The following is a 16,440-nucleotide window of genomic DNA, read 5'->3' on the forward strand; positions in this document are numbered from 1 at the left end:
TCCCAAGACCGAGGATCCAGGATCGAGAACCAACTCACACAGTGCAGGGTCAACTAATATCAGTTTAAGATTGACCCTGGACCGATACTCACCTCTATCGATGACATGGACGGTCCATGAATTTTTCTTCTATATTCTATGTGATTGCCAATTATTTTTGTTTCGACTTAATTCCTAAAATTTTAAAAATCCGCTATATGTAGTCCTTTCGTTCAATATATTACCACGTCACGTGTATTTTTCCGACGCAGAATGCCACGTCAGCGCTTATTAGGCCAAATAGTAATGTGGAGTGGCACATCGTATTCCCCAGGCATTGAATCTTTTCTTTCTTTTCCTTTCAGCCAAAAGAATGGGATATACATGGAAGCTACGTATATGCCACGAGGATGCCGATACGATCAATTTAATGTCAAGTTAACATTAATTATAGTTATGTCGTTGAATGGTATCGGATATTTGAGAACGGAAGGATTATAGCGGGAGGATTCTTAAAAGTGAAAGGATTACGGTTCACGGATTGCATTGCACGTTAAAAAAATAAAAAACCTTCGCTCACGTCATCATTCCTTTTTTGAAAGCAAAACAGATCTACCGAGCAAAACTCGCGTCGTAAAGCTTCAACACGGTACATACCCTCACACTCATTTGCCCGGAAGATTTTCCAAGTGCTTACGAAAAACAGCCACGCCACACGATAGGATCTTCGTATTTCTTTTCCGAAAAGCAAGAGCTTAGCCTCGATCCCGAATAGACGAGGAACTAGCCAGTTCGGTTCTCGATTCTAATTCGTTCCGCGGGAGAGCGGGGAGGGAAAGGATAAGGTCCTGGAAATTACACTGAAAAAAGAAATTAAAAAGGAAAAGAAGGAAACGGTACACGTGGCGGGGCGGCGAAGCACGGGGGGCGCGTGCACAAGCCCCCCGCCGGCTCGCACCCGCGCGTGAGAAAAGACAAAGGCCTCAGCACGATCGCCTCGCCTGGCCGTGTTTCAAAAGGCATGTTCGAGAGGAAGACACCGAACGATGACAGGACACATTAGTAAAAAACCGAAAGAGCTCCCTTCCTCGCACTTTCGAATTACTGCACAGCAAAACCGAACACCAACACCCAAAAAGAAAAGAAGCAGAAAAAAAAAACGTAAGAAGAAAAGACGAGGAGAGGATCAGCAAGTGTGCTCGCACCTAGGGGGACATCCTCGCCGGCCGTCCTCGTCCTCGTCCTCGTCCTCCCAGTTTCGTCTCCTCGTCAATCGAAGCGAGCGAGAGAGAGATTTTTAGGAATATACGGAAAGGCAAAACCGAATCGTCAATATTTTATTGATCTACCTCCTCGAATCGCTCAAATTTGTGGGGAGAGAGAGAGAGGGCGAGAGGACAGGGGTCGGAGGATTCGAGGGCTTCGGGAGATGGCGGCGTCGTCGGCGGCCGCTGCCTACGAGATGACGGCGGCTTCGAATTGGTGGGACGACGTGAACGCGTCCGCGGTGTGGCAGGATCGCATCTTCCACGCCCTCGCCGCCCTCTACGCTGTCGTCGCCGCCGTCGCCCTGGTAATCCCCCCCCCCCCCCTTGCCTTTGCTTTTTCTTCTTTTTTTTTTCTCGAATTAGATTCGTGGGTTCTTCGCGGAATTAAGCGCGCCCGTCGCCGGATTGGTTCGACGGATAGGGTTCAGCCTCTCGTTTTCGTTTCTCGGTTACATGTCGCTTTGTTCTGTTGGTTTGATTGAAATCAGCAAAAAGAATTGGTGGTCTTTTGCTGATGCAGCTTGTTCAGTTTAGTTAATTAGCCACGAGGAAATTGCTGCTGCGGAAAGTCGGATTTTTTTTTGCTTCCAATTGTTAGTTCGATTCCTTGTTTCTCCAAGTCTGTGCAATTGTGCATTAGTGGATGAGGGGACTTGTTTTTCTCCTGTAGGTTCAACTCGTTCGGATACAATTGAGAGTTCCCGAGTTCGGTTGGACTACGCAGAAAGTCTTCCATTTCCTCAATTTCTTGGTCAATGGCGGTTGGTGCTTTTTGAGCTTTAGCATTCCGACATTCTTCCTTTCAGTTTATTGTCGCCTGACCCAAGATTTCTTTTTGAACGTGTGCAGTTAGATGTCTAGCGTTTGTGTTCCGGCGGGACGTTCAGAAGTTATCTCCCGAGGTTTCGAATTTCAATCCTTAACATATATTTCTGTAAGCTCTACTCCGGTTTATGATACTTGTTATGATTTTACTTTGGACTTTCTGTCTCTCTCAGATTCTCCAGCATGTATTGCTTGACATGCCGAGCCTTGCATTCTTCACGACATACGCACTTTTGGTCCTCTTCTGGGCGGAGATATATTATCAGGTGAGGTGCCACGTGCACATGCAGCTTGTTGGTATGTTGAGTTTATAGTGGACATTCGGACTCATTATCATTTGGCGTGAATGTGGATCAGGCACGTGCTGTATGTACTGATGGACTCCGGCCTAGTTTTTTTACGATTAATGCTGTGGTCTATGCAGTTCAGGTGAAAACTCTCGTTTGCTGATCTTTCTTTAAATTGGAAGGCCAGATTTTGGACTCCATTTGTTTTTTTTTAGCAGCTGTTGTTACTGGTTTGTTGATTATTATCTATATTAGTGTTAGGTGCTCCTTTTCCTACCAAATTTTCAGCTTGAATTTTTGAATTTTTTTCTTGTTCCTCAACATGTATGCCTATTAAAAAAGTCAAACTATATGTGAAGTCAGTGTGAAGAGCTGCGGTTACTATCTTGTACATGAGCTAGAAATTGCAAGTTTTGGACCGATGACATCATACCTTTACATCATGCAATTGTTTTATATTTTTTTTTTTTCAAATCTCTGTCTCTCTCTCTCTCTCTCTCTCTCTCTCTGTCTCTCTCTCTATCTCTGTCTCTCAAGAGGCAAAAAGTGATATTTACAAATATCAGATTTGGGATTTACGTAACAATAATGGAGTAATGACATTGTGACTTATTCCGAAAACAGAAAAGTGCAAGGTTGTGAACATTTTAGTAAAGCCTTCGCTGCCTTAGCTTAACTCAAAGCGAGAAGCAATTTTTTGCTTGCCTGCCAAATTTTAATATAACTCCAATTTTAAAAAAATAATGAAAATGTCATGTATGAATGTACGCGTCATTATTTGGACTCTGTGAAAGTTTCTAGTATTTCGAATTTAAAAAAAAAAGTGAAAAATTCAAATTGCATGAGCCGCATGATTTTGAATTAAGCGAAATGCAAAATGTAAAAGTCAATCTAGACAAACCGTAGATGATTTTCACGTAACTAAATTTTGGTTTTGGTGGCCAATGAAATGTATGGTGAGAGATAGGGACTAGCTTGCAAGAGATCAGTTGCTCAAGCTCGGTGAGCAATGTATTGTTTTAAGCACGGGGTTGTGCATACTTGTTTCAAGCAACTGACGAGCCCAAATGAACTAGCGTGTTCATAGCACATTTAAGATTTTTTATTGTATGTTTTTATGTGCAAAACTTTTCTTGCTTAAGTTCGAACTTAGAGCTCCATCTAGTAACTTAAGATGGCAAACTAGCTACCTTGAGTTTTAGCGTGTAGCAATTCTTTCTCGATTTATTTGAGTAAGAAGATCAAATTGAGTTTGAATAGGTGATCAAATCGAGTTTGAATTGGTTAGAAAGCAAAGTTCGGCCAAGTTAAAACAGGTTCTTGTCTTCTTGAACTAGCTCCACTGGAATCTCAACATTGAACCTATATTGCTTGAGTGAGTTTGATGCACGGACAATTGAGACAATTCCTCCTTATCTAGTGGCATATTGTTTGGAAAATCATGTTTAGAAGGTTTTCAATGTCCCTAATAAGGTCCTTCACCAGGCTCTTTTGCCTAAAATTTGGCTTGAAAGGAAATAGATGGATCGCATTATGGTTTGAGATACTTGATCGCCAAAGCCTACAAGTTGATCCTCCCCTTCATGCTATTTGATTGGTTCCTCTTATTGACCAATTTAGGATCTTAAGTAGGAAAGGTCAAGCTACAAAAACAACTGCAAAAACAGCTGCTTGATCCACTAAGTTGGCTTGGCCATGGATGCTTTAAGGACATTGTGCTCTAATGAGAGTCCTTCAAGTTAGATTCACTGCTCAGTGTCTTCTTTGGAGTTTCCATCTGTCTTTTCTTAGTCCTACTCGGCCCTTACAATGTCCTGTTTTTTTACATGAGCATTTGTTGGATGTTGTTTCACTTGTCGAAGTTATTTTGAATGATGAGGAAGCACATCATAGGTAGGTAAAGTTAGGCCTCAGAAATGTCCCACTAACCTCATGGACTAGGTGAGATACGAGCCAATGTCTTGGTGGCTACCTCTGGAATCGTTTGCACTTGGTGTTATGGGCAATGGGACTTGTGATGTGTTTGCAATCCACACATAAAAATTGGTACCTTAATTACATCGTTTCACTTGTTTACATAGTCTCCCGTTATATCCTTGGTTTGGGCAAACTTTTTATGTTTGAGTTTATTTTTTTTGTGCTTAGTCTCGACTTGTTTCACGCGCATCCTATCAAGTATCAAAATGCTCTTTACTGTTTTGTAACGAACACTGCCTTCTTGTTATTTCTCTTGGACCTATTTAAATGAAAAAAAATTAATTCTTTTCCAATGGCCTAGTAGATGGAGCGTGAAAGGGGGAATTAAAATCAAGACCTCTTGAGTCCGTGTGAAGAACCACCAATATGCTATGTTTTTTAATGATAAAGAGTACATGCTGTCCCTCTGGCAAAGAATAGCAGTATATTACCCACAATAGGTTTGGCAACTTATGGCTCATCTGCCTAGCCTTTTCATTTTCAGCGGTGAACTTTTGTGCAATCATCTTTATAGGTCTTGTAAGGAAGTTTACATAATGGATCCCTTAATACGGGCTTTTTTTATACCTCCTAACTAGATATTGGTTTGATACTCTAGGTAGTGCATGTTATCGTCATGCTAGCAGCAATCCTGTTGAACGTGCTTTAGTTTAAAGGGTTCCCTTTACGCGTTGGGTTCTTTATTTATAATAATAAACGGTAGCATCAAATGATTTGAGAAAAGCATGAATGGTAGAGAAACACCTTAAATGGGACTCTTATGTTGATTCAATGTTGGGGTAAAGATATGAGGGCTTGAAGTTGGATGTTGATGGAGGCCTATTGCCATGAGGACGTCTTTTCTTTTTTGTTTTGGTGAAGTCGCAATTTTGTCAAGCATCGCTTCTATAAGCGATGCGGGCAAAGTCCCACATCAGGCAACCAAGGAGATAGTCTAGGGCTTAATGGGTTGGTTCTCTCTCTCCTGGCGAGCTAGCTTTTCGGGATGAGTTCTTCCACCCATTGTAACGCATCAACATGGTATCAGAGCCACTCCTTGGGTGCCCACCTTCTGGCACTTTATCCTCGGGGTTGTGGTGACTCGAGGCGTCGTCCTCGGGGCCGTTTTGCGAGGTTGCAGAATCCTTGAAGAGTGGGACGATGATGTGGGCAAAGTCCCACATTGGCAACTAAGGAGATATTCCGAGGCTTATAATGGGTTGGGTTCTCTCTCCTGGCAAGCTAGCTTTTCGGGATAAGTTCTTCCACCCATTGTAACGCGTCAATAAGGTTTATGTAGGCAACTTTGGAAAATAGTTTAGGGGTGTTTTTAAGAACCTTGGCATGTGCCTTGCACAATTAGTAAATAGGATTGGACAAATTTCTGTCCAATCGTCATCTTTTATGTAATCCTTGAATTGATTCTTCAGATCAAGAGCCTATTACTTTAACCTATGTATATGGCCTAGTTTGTTGCCTAATACATCAGATTGATATTTGTTTATTTTCTTCGCTAGCCGTTGACTACCTGTTGCATCCCTCCCCTCCCCCTATATCCAAGCTTAGGACCGGTTGTGAAGATAAATCTCACATAGGCAGATTTAATAAGCAACAATAATGCTCTAGCATGACACAGTAGATTGTGCTGTCAAATACCAACAAGTGCATAAAATTGAGTGTAGCAGAGATGAGAATGTTTCTTTCGACGAATAGATACTTGAGACAAACATGGTATTTAGAAACTAATTTGTTTGAGGAAAAGAGGTTATAAATTTAATTAAGGACAAGATAAGGAAAGCTGTTTGAGGTGATTTAGGACATGTGGTTTGGGAAACACCAGTGAAGAGATGACATAAGATTGAGTGCAAGGGTGTAAAAGGATTCGTATAGTCAACCCAACCTTAGTGGAATAAGTTGATGTAATGAAAAACTTGGCTTGCCAAATTACACATGCTACAGTTTCTTGTCTGAGTGAGATATTGTATGTTATTCTACTTCTCTTGGTGTGGATGATTTTTGGACCTGTAAAAAATGATATTTTATAGAAAATGTTTCCACTTTTGTTCACTCATGTTTTTAAATCTGAAATTTGTTGTTCAGATAGCAATGTGGTTGATCCTGTGGTGGAAACCTATTCCAGTTGTAGTTATCCTTTCGAAGATGTTTTTTGCAGGTTGTTCTGCTCTTTGAACCTCAAAGCAGTGTTTTATTCTTATCACAGTGATACTGATCAGTTATGCTTTTGACTCTACGTCTTGTAGGTGTTTCTTTGTTTGCTGCCCTTGGATTTCTTCTATATGGCGGAAGGTAACCTAACTATGACCCTGCTTTCCTTTTTTTTTCTTTTCTAGTGAAAAGGATTTCAATCTTATAACTTACATGGAATCAAATGAGGGGACCGGAACCAGCAGCGATGTGTTTCCTGTACAATGTAGCAAGTTAATGCTCAGAAAGTTGTAAATGTATAATATGTAAGATAGTACAGGTTATACTGAACAATTGAATTATTTTATTAACCTATGAAGCTCAATGAATTATCTTTCTGCCGAAAACACGACCGTGCACAAAACTTCTGATTATATCAGAAAAAGGGGATTGCTATGAATAAATTATTAAGAGTTGTTTGGAAAAAGTGCAACCCTGTCATCTAGATCTATGTTGAGAGGGATTTGAGAGGTGGAATCTGACTGTCAAGTGGCTGTTAGTCGAGTTAATTCTGTCACCATTCCCTTCTTTTCCTTGACCCTTCCTATTGCTCTGCTGGAGGTTTTGTTCTAGCCAGTTGGGCTTTAGCAATCTTGCTCCAGCGAAGAAGCACTGGTTGAATCCCTCTCTTACTTGCGCATTTTCTTTCATTAAAGACTCTTTGCTCGACTCCTTTGGACTAGCTAGCTTCAAAGGAATACCAGCGGCCATCCAACTCTGGCTTCTAGGATTCCCAATTCCTAGTCTACTAGAAACTACTCGCTCAAGTATGTTAGGAAGGTCCAATAAAAAAAAAAAAAAAAAGTACGTTAGGAAGGTTATGCAATTGTTGAAAGCACAGCAAATAGGTAGTCAGTGTGGGTTCAGTAGCTGAGTTAGCCTTCTTATGACACCCTGGAGAACATTTTTGCCAATAAATTCAGCTATCGGGCTTTTTGCTATCGTACTAAGTGGCAATGATTTTTGCAATTGATGAGTTAGTGTTTTTATGAAACCCCAGAGAATGTCCAAAAATGAATACCTTCAGATGTGACACCATTTGCTGTCGCACTGTAACTTTGTGTTAGTATTTGTATTCTTGTGCATTGTTTGTAAGTTGATGATTCCATGAATCTCTGTAGCTTTGCCAGTTACGTCAATGCTTCCATGTCATCTTTTGCAGGCTCTTCTTGATGCTGCAGCGGTTTCCTGTTGAGTCAAAAGGACGTCGTAAGAAACTGCAGGAGGTATTCTTCAGATAACTAAAGTGCATATGCATATGTTCAGAGGCCAATTGCTTACTCGTTTTACATTCTTTAACTGCTTATGTTCTTTATTGTAGGTTGGTTATGTAACCACCATATGTTTCCTGTGCTTTCTAGTCAGATGTATCATGGTGAGTATGGTAAAAGGACCTTTAACCTATAGGAACTTGACTCATTAAGTTGAGCTTAAACAAAAAATAGTTGTGTATCAGATGTCTCGCCCAGTTTTCTTCATAGTCAGGGAATACATGTCTTTGTTTTATGTTTTCTCTTGCCAATTAATCTACGAAGACCTGCTGCAGAGAGACACTATGTCATGTTTACTTTATTACTCAACACTGCAGATGTGTTTTGATGCATTTGATGAAGCAGCGGACTTGGATGTGTTAGATCATCCAATTCTGAATTTCATCTATTACCTTGTAAGTATACAATTCTATTTGTTGCTCTCTTCTCTCACAAAGTGATTGCAACAGTGTTTATATTGTATATATGTTTTCTCCTGGAGTCGTTTGTTGTAGATTATTAGTTTTTATCATTTTAAAGTTGGAATGCCAAACAAAACTTTTCAATCTTCGAATGGAAACTATGCTTTAAATACTAACTCTGTGCATATATGATACTCGGCCTTTTCTAACAGCTATTTAAATTGTGAGCGTTTTTTAGTTCCTTGGAGAAAAGAAACTCGGGGAGGTCTCAAATTGTGTCGATTATGTAATATAGGTGAACAATTTTTAGGGAAAACTAACAGTTAGTCTGAAGAAACTTTTTGTCCTGCGAAATTTCAAATTCATTGCCCTAGAAAAGATGACGTATAATCTTTTTCAGACTGATATTATAAGCCTGTATAATTCTATTCCCAATTTTGAGCATCTACCTTGGAGCTTTCGACTTGTATTTGACACCTCCGAAATGCCTTGATGCAACCACCAGAGCACCTAGCTGATGATTATTAAAATTTCTTGAAGATAGGTGGTTGTGTTGATCCATATCTTCAGATTAGTCGCTGCAAAAGCAGATAACTATATTTAGACATGTACATGGCAACGCACACATCGACTTGTTTTACACAAACAAGAAAAATCAATAGCTATTCAGATTGTTTTCTGATCAAATGAGTGTGTTTTTGAAATCAGTTATTCTCTTCAAAGCCTGCTAGTGGCTGGAGTTATTTCCTAACTTTATGAGTGATGTGCCGTTTCATATTAGTTTAGTCGGTTTTAGGCAATCATTTTTCTGATAGTCCATAGTGATCAAGATATGCAGTGTAAAATTCCTTGCGATACTTTACCTGTGATTCCCAAATAAGTACGCCTTTATCTATCCATGAAACTCGAGCAATTAGAACATTATCGAGGTTTTTTCTTTTTTCAGTTTTATAGTCCCTGAAGCCGGTCATGTGCAAGTAAACAATCCAGTACATTAATTTTCCAAAAAAAGGACCGTAGACATACTCTTTACCAATAGTGAGTTTGAAACAGCGGTAAAGTAAAATATCCATTTGAAGCTTTGATTAAGGAACATGAGATCATAAAAGATTCAGAGTGATTAATAATGTTGTTTAGACAATTGGGAAGGTAGAGAAGCCTAGTTCACCTTCGAAGCAATCTATTGAAGCAGTGATTGATCAAACTTTTGCTTCATGATAATAACAAATTAAGCCGTATTACACCAAGTGCGGTAGGCCATGTGAATCTCCTTATATCATCACGCTCAATTCTGTCATATTTTTTTGTTAAAGATCCAATTGTTTAATGTCCTTATTGTTGCCTCCCATGTCCTTTCTAGGTTTTTCCCTACCTCTTTTAACCTGTTCCCTTCCCATGCGTGATGCCTCAAAGCTTTCTTCTAATCAAGATGAACATGCAGTCTTTCCAAATAAAGAAATTGAAAATGCTAATCCTATTGAAGCTTCATGGGGGAATTCGATCTATGTCATTGAAGTAGTTGTTCAGCATCTCGATTTCCTATCGAGTGTAGACCACAATTTCAGTGAATCCAATTATTGAAACCCTCGATCTTTCTATGTCAGATCATCTTACTACGACTATATCTGTCATGGACTCAGGATATAAGTTCTGAAGTATTTAGCGACTTTCCCTGGGGAGTGTGGTGTCGTGAATAATGAGCACACATTAGAAATTTGTTGCAACTATTGATAAATATGCTTGTGGGCTATATTTGTATAGTCTGGATTTGATGCTAAATGGCAATTTTGTTATGATCCACAATGCTAATATGCGGTGCTTTCAATCTATGAATACTTGTATCTCACCTGTGTCCCAAATGTTTTATTCCCTTCTTATCAAACTTGTATATGTTGCTTTCAATTAACATGTTTAATCCTTTTCCCTGTGCAGTTGGTGGAGATTCTGCCTTCTTCTTTGGTTCTATTCATACTAAGAAAGTTGCCACCAAAACGTGGGATAACGCAATACCACCCTATCCGCTGATGGATGCGGCGACAGATGTGTTGGCCTTAAAAGCTTAGCCTATTTTATAAGAGGAGATGGAAGGTGAAATCGTTATGTGCTCTGGGATGAATAAAAATTCTAGCTGGTCATGAAGTTGTTCAGTCTCTAAGTTGATTCGAGGTCTGAAGAAAACCCAGGATTTCAGTTTGTGCTGTCTCTAGATGCTATGATCTGGTGTCATGGATCATACGATCGATTCTCTTGTTCAGTGATGTGAGAAGTATCTGTAATAATTTGTAGAAGTTAAGATTATTATTTGAAGAAGGGAAAAACATAAAGAAAGACACAGGTTGAGGTTTCCTTGTATCTTTAGGATAAATGTTTTTGAGTGCAATTTATATTGGGGTTCAGTTTGTACTGTGTTGTCCTGAAAGACTACAAGCATCAGATTCTTTTTCCCAAATGTAATTTAAAGATGTTGGCGGACTTTGACATGGGAGCTTCGCAACGGAGCATCTTAATTCTGCTCGTTACATTTCTCGGGGTTTCTTGACGAAATCCACGATTTAGTTTTGCTGGAGAGTGTATCGATGCTTCAGCGTTTGACAGATCCCATGTAAATGGGGACTTCTACGTGAATTTGGCCACACAAAGCATATTGAGAAATGTGTTCGCACATGGAACTGAGCAACAGATTAAGTAGTGTAAATGGTTCGAGGCCTGGAAACGTACCTGCAATCCTTGCGACCCGGATTTGGTGCCGACGCATGGAGCTAGACCCGAGCTTCTTTGCATCTTCGGCCTCTGTTTTGGCAATGTTTCTCTCCCAACTCTGAAGCTGTGAGAGAAGGAGAAGAAGAAGAAGAAGAGAAGATGAAGAAGGTGAACAGAGAAGTTCTGAGATGCAACAAATGGAAAAGGGTATGAAATCTTCATCGTGCAGGGTTTGACTATTTGATGGCCATCGTCACCTGCCTGTCATGGGAGGGAACGCCATGCCAGGCATTTGAATGGTAGGTTTTACTTCTTCCTTTCCATCTGTAGAAAGTTGGCTCTCCCTCGTTTAACTGATCTATCAAAAGATTTTAGCGAAGTTAAGAACGCCATTGAAGGTTATTAGCATCAAATTAACTCTCGAAAAGTCGCTAATTACCTGTGGACTTGGAGATTACCCGATCAATATATACTTAGGGTGTGTTTGTTTCACGGAAAATGAATGATTCGAAAAACAATTTTCCTATAAACAATTACTTGTATTACTTAAAAAAATAAATGAACGAAAATATTTTCATTGTCCACGAAAATGTTCAGACATAAATTGTTATTGATAATGAAAATAATTTTCATCGATTAATTATTTCAAGCGATATAAGTAATTATTTTTAGGAAAACGTTTTTCAAACCATCCATTTTCGGCGAAACAACTTAATCCTTAATCCTTGATTGGGGTCGGACCCGGGGAGAATTTTGCCATCCTCAAATTCCTCAAAAAGCTTGTGTGCCCTAAAGTCAACTTTGGGGAAAACGAGGATTGAATTGCAATTTGCGGAGACTTCATTAATGCATTCATGGCTTGGGAAAAAGCCTTTTGGGCCAGGCCCATACCTATATGGCCCATGCCTTCCGAGCGAGCCCATCGTGCGTGGACTGTCCGCGAACATTGAAAATTTGACACGTGAGGAATGTCTCGAAGTAGAACGTGCTCTCTCGAGGCTTGCCAAGAATAAGCATTGCCCCCCTTCAAATTTTATCTTTTTTCCCCCCCGAAAAGGAAGCTTTTACTTATTCAAGAAAAGAACAAATATATTCATTCTCTTTTTCCTTGGCCTAGTTGGCGTTACTATGTCCGAGGTAGTAAAATTAGGCAAGTGAATTATAGGCATCCATGTGGACAATAGGAAACTATCATCTGCAATTTCCCAAATAAACACCACCTTTTCCTTTTTGGCATTTTCTTGGTATTTTTTCGCTTGAAATGGAGATTCGGATATGTTAGCATGTACTCACAAAATTATCCCAAAAAAAATTCTGTATGAATTCTGCAAATGATGACCTAGGGTCTAATCATATGAAGTTGGCCTTCTCGGTCAAAAGAAAAAGAAAAATATTTGCAGCTAGTTTCTGGAAAATAATTACACTGCTAATATGACCTATGATGAATTGTCTTTACGCCGATTTTATATAGCATCGGACCCCTCTCTCAATTCATACAAATTTTCATTACAAAGCCCATAATTCATATTGAAGATCTATTCCGATCCAGTTCAGCCCGTAGTCCTCGACCGAAAAATCGAAAATAAAAATTTCCGAAGCCAGCGGACTAAATACTTAGATTGGGACTTTCCTCGTTTGGATTTTCTTTCTGACAATTCAGGGATAAAATTCGGAATGGACAGCCCCATATTGAAAATTACGCCTTTTGAGATCATTTAAGGAGGTGGACTAGTCATTGTGCGCTGAAGTCTCGATCGGCACAAATCCCGCGATTTATTAGATCTTTAAGTCTCGATCAAAAATTTGGATAAGCTCAATTATGCGACTCCACGGGTGATTAGATAAGATTAAGGATGAGATCACAAGGCCAATCCCCAAAAAACCGGAAACAAGAAACAACAGTCGCTTCCCAAGTAAAAACCGAAAAACCCTCGAACAGCTCCGGAAAAAAACAAGAGAACTCGCAAAACGACAACCTTGGCCGTGAGCGTGGGGGGGCCCACGGGTCATCATCCCGCGTGAATGGATTCCACGTCACGTGGGCCCCGCGCCGTCCCGAGCTTCCATCTCCGACCGTCGAATCCAACCTGACCTGACAATCCGACTCAGCGCTGAGGAACCAAGGGGCCCCCGGAGGAAATATCTTCGCGTGCATCCGGATCTCGCGGCGCTCGTTTCCCCTCGACCGTTGGATCGGTGGGCCCCGGACGAGGTCCCGCGCGCGCGCTAACGGCTGAGATGGGACTTGTAGCCAGAAGAAGCAGAAGGACAAGAAGAAAGGACAAGAAAAGCTTGGTTTTGGACGACAGCTACTCAATCATTGATCTGTCTCTCTTTGGCAAAAGATCGAGATTCTTGATTCGGACTTCCAAGCCGAGAGAAAGGAGTTGCAACTCAGGACGTCGCGAGGCGAGGGATATCGTCAAGTTGGGTATGTTTTTTTGGAGTGATTTTCACGGAAGGACTCCCCGAGCGAGAAGAATTTTTTTCATGGCAAGGACTCCGACACTGGGAATTCTCAGGCCAGGACTTTCCGGCCACTTATAAATGGAGCCCCTCCTCGCCTCCTCCAAAATGCGAGCAATTCAAGCTCAAATCTGTCCCTTCTCTCGTGTTCGTGTTCGTGTTCGTGTTCGTGTTCTTGTTCTTGTTCTTGTTCTTGGCCCGGTTCTTGACTTCGTTTGGTTCGAGTTCGATTGAGGATGACGGTCATCGTTGAGCAGCCTGAGCTCGGTAATTCTTTCTCGAGTGATTGTGTGGGGCAGAAAGAATCGCATCTTGATTCACTTTAGACGGTTTTAGTGCTTTGGAGAAAGTAATTAGGCAGTGGACGAGAGAGTGGTGTTGATGTGCTCGTTGAGTTAGTTCGTGGTGTTGACTTCATTTTCTCTGCTTCTCTCTTTCTTTTCTGCAGAATTGGAGGTTGTGGAGAACAAGGTTGATGTGGAAGAGAATGAGTTGGTGTTGGATGGTGGGTTTGTGGTGCCTGAGACTAATTCATTCGGCCAAACTTTCAGGTATTCCTCTTCTTCTTCTTCTTCTTTGCTTTATTGATAGTTCATTTTAAACATAAGCATATAGAATGTCTCCTATGGTTCTCGTATGGCAGAGCAAAAATGGGTATTGGTCATGGGATTTGGATATAGTGTGAGGAGCTAGGGAATGGTAACTAACATAAAAAGAACCTCAGGGTTTTATGTGTTTTGCATCCATCGTACATTTCGTGGGGAAATTAGAGGAGTAAATGTGGTAGGCTCTTTGGCTAAAAAAAGAAATGTGGTAGGCTTATGCAATTGATGGAGACGAGTATAGTTTGGCTTAATGGACTGAACAGGATGGCCTATGAGTGTTGAATCAATTCATAATGACATCATTCGAGGACCGATTCCATTTATTGACACTTCTTTTTTTGCATGCATCCCCTTTTAGTGACCGGTGAATGAGCGTGCTAATCGATCTTTGAAATGTGACACAGGGACTACAATGCAGAAAGTGAGCGGCAGACGAGCGTGGAGCAGTTCTACAGGACCAATCATATCAACCAAACGTATGACTTTGTAAGCAAGCAGTCAAAACTATTTCCGGAAGAAAATTTTGTCTCTGTCATCCGACTTCACAAATTAAGTCTAATGTGGCCTCATGGTCGTTTCAGGTCAAGAGGATGAGAGAAGAGTATGGAAAACTGACCAGGGTGGAGATGAGCATATGGGAATGTTGTGAACTTCTCAATGAGTTTGTCGACGAGAGCGACCCGGACTTGGACGAACCTCAAATTGAGCATCTGCTGCAGACAGCTGAAGCCATCAGGAAGGATTATCCCAACGAGGATTGGCTTCACCTGACTGGCCTCATTCATGGTATGTTATCTTATCGAGTACAGGGACTCCAGAATCTGGTTGATTCTAACTTTGAATATGCTGATGTTTTTGGTTCGCAAACGTATATCTATAGTAACCTGAGATAAATGCAATTCTTGTTTTAGATCTTGGCAAGGTACTTCTTCATCCTAGCTTCGGAGCTCTTTCTCAATGGGCTGTTGTAGGTAATATTATATTGAATATTCGTGAAAGGGTTTTTGCTCATACTGATTATTGGAGCTTCGGACATGCCCTTGATTTTGAATTCTTAACTCATCGAACATATCATTTTAGGCGATACATTCCCTGTCGGGTGCGCTTTCGATGAATCAGTTGTCCATCACAAGGTATTTAGATACTCATGTGATATGTGGCAATACTAGTCTGATCGAAAAAAAAAAATAGTAGTCTGATCCAAGTACCTCCAAAGATATTAATACGAAATAAGCTTTTGCTCGCAGTATTTCAAGGAGAACCCTGACTACTACAATCCCGCCTATAACACCAAATACGGAGTATATTCAGAGGGCTGTGGACTCAATAATGTGATGATGTCGTGGGGGCATGATGACTATATGTACTTGGTAGTATATCTGGGACTTTACATAAATAAGCTTAGCGAATTAGAGTATATTTGTCTCAGTGTAACTTTCTAGGGTTCTGACCTTATGTATCATCTCGGTGTATAGGTGGCTAAGGAGAACAAGAGTACTCTGCCTTCAGCAGGCCTTTTCATAATCAGATACCACTCGTTCTACGGTGAGACACAGCATTCTCTTTCTTGCTCCTCAAATTTTAGAATAAAGAACCCTGGACTCGATTTCTGATACTTTTCGAACCTGTTGATATTTTATCAGCTTTACACAGAGCCGGAGCATATGAGCACCTGATGAACGAAGAAGACGTCGAGAATCTGAAGTGGCTCAAGATATTCAAGTAAGGAAGCAATCCGATAACGCAAACATAAGTAGTTTCGTGCTTCCTACAATATGGGTTTGTTGATTTAATCATCACCTCGCAGCAAATACGACCTCTACAGCAAGAGCAAGGTTCGGATTGACGTCGAGAAGGTCAAGCCATACTACCTCTCCTTAATCAAGAAGGCAAGTATCCCTTGATTCCTTAGTTCTTCAAGCACCAGAGTGTCCATGTTATTTGTTAGATCTCAACATGGGAGTTTTGATTTGCAGTATTTCCCTGAGAAGCTCAAGTGGTGAATAGGCCTTGATGGGAGCATCAGCATGGAAAGGTCTTGGAAGAGACAAATTAGGCTTCTAGTGTGGATTTACCTTTCCAATCGATTTCCTTATTAAGTTTTATTTCACGGGTTGTGCTATGTTCTTGGTGTCCATGGCAATAAAAGGCAACATCTGTTCACTTTTTGTCTTGATCTGGTTTTTCCTCTTCTGTCGTTTAAGTTGATTGAAACTCAACATGGTAACTTTGATGGATAATTAAACCGGAAACAGAGCCCAAAAGAATAGTTTCCTATAGAGTATACATGGTAACTGTGTTGGCTTTCGACGGAATATGCATAATTAAATTAAATATAAACGCAGCGAAAAGATATAACAATTCATGTATCTCCAAAGGCGTTGTTTGTGCGTTTCAATAAATAATCGGAAGATCACAGGGGGTTAAACGGATAACCTCTCGTAGCTTGCCCAATACGATTTTGGTTCGGATATTCT

At 40.6% G+C, this 16,440-nt stretch overlaps 2 protein-coding genes and 1 long non-coding RNA gene across 4 annotated transcripts; 2 read left to right on the forward strand and 1 right to left on the reverse strand.

The window, feature by feature from the left end:
• Nucleotides 1–1,270: 1,270 nt before the first annotated feature.
• Nucleotides 1,271–10,595, forward strand: LOC115668354 (tobamovirus multiplication protein 3-like). Its single transcript, XM_056308352.1, has 10 exons — nt 1,271–1,552; nt 1,918–2,008; nt 2,097–2,149; nt 2,246–2,338; nt 2,430–2,501; nt 6,416–6,488; nt 6,577–6,622; nt 7,683–7,746; nt 7,842–7,895; nt 10,125–10,595. Exons 1-10 carry the CDS (start codon nt 1,409–1,411, stop codon nt 10,215–10,217), a joined length of 783 nt encoding a protein of 260 aa, XP_056164327.1. The 5' UTR covers nt 1,271–1,408; the 3' UTR covers nt 10,218–10,595.
• LOC130137377 (uncharacterized) lies at nt 5,897–11,061 on the reverse strand. The gene is made up of 4 exons (XR_008815828.1): nt 10,911–11,061; nt 8,642–8,770; nt 7,542–7,708; nt 5,897–6,737 (listed from the first exon to the last, which is right to left on the reverse strand). It is a non-coding gene; the product is annotated as an uncharacterized LOC130137377 (long non-coding RNA).
• A 2,191-nt stretch (nt 11,062–13,252) lies between these two features.
• LOC115676726 (inositol oxygenase 1-like) lies at nt 13,253–16,137 on the forward strand. 2 transcript variants are annotated; one of them, XM_056304141.1, is made up of 12 exons: nt 13,253–13,510; nt 13,547–13,625; nt 13,807–13,909; nt 14,368–14,449; nt 14,545–14,749; nt 14,875–14,934; nt 15,044–15,096; nt 15,211–15,333; nt 15,439–15,508; nt 15,607–15,685; nt 15,771–15,852; nt 15,940–16,137. In XM_056304141.1, exons 2-12 carry the CDS (start codon nt 13,595–13,597, stop codon nt 15,964–15,966), a joined length of 915 nt encoding a protein of 304 aa, XP_056160116.1. In that variant the 5' UTR covers nt 13,253–13,510; nt 13,547–13,594; the 3' UTR covers nt 15,967–16,137. The 2 variants fall into 2 exon arrangements, with proteins under 2 accessions (XP_056160116.1, XP_056160113.1); XM_056304138.1 differs by having other exon boundaries at nt 13,253–13,625.
• The last annotated feature ends 303 nt before the right edge of the window (nt 16,138–16,440 follow it).

This window comes from Syzygium oleosum, unplaced genomic scaffold (genome assembly GCF_021117445.2).
Source record: "Syzygium oleosum isolate NSW1041296 unplaced genomic scaffold, Sole_v2.1 Sole_v2.02, whole genome shotgun sequence".
NCBI classification, from domain to species: Eukaryota; Viridiplantae; Streptophyta; class Magnoliopsida; order Myrtales; family Myrtaceae; genus Syzygium; species Syzygium oleosum.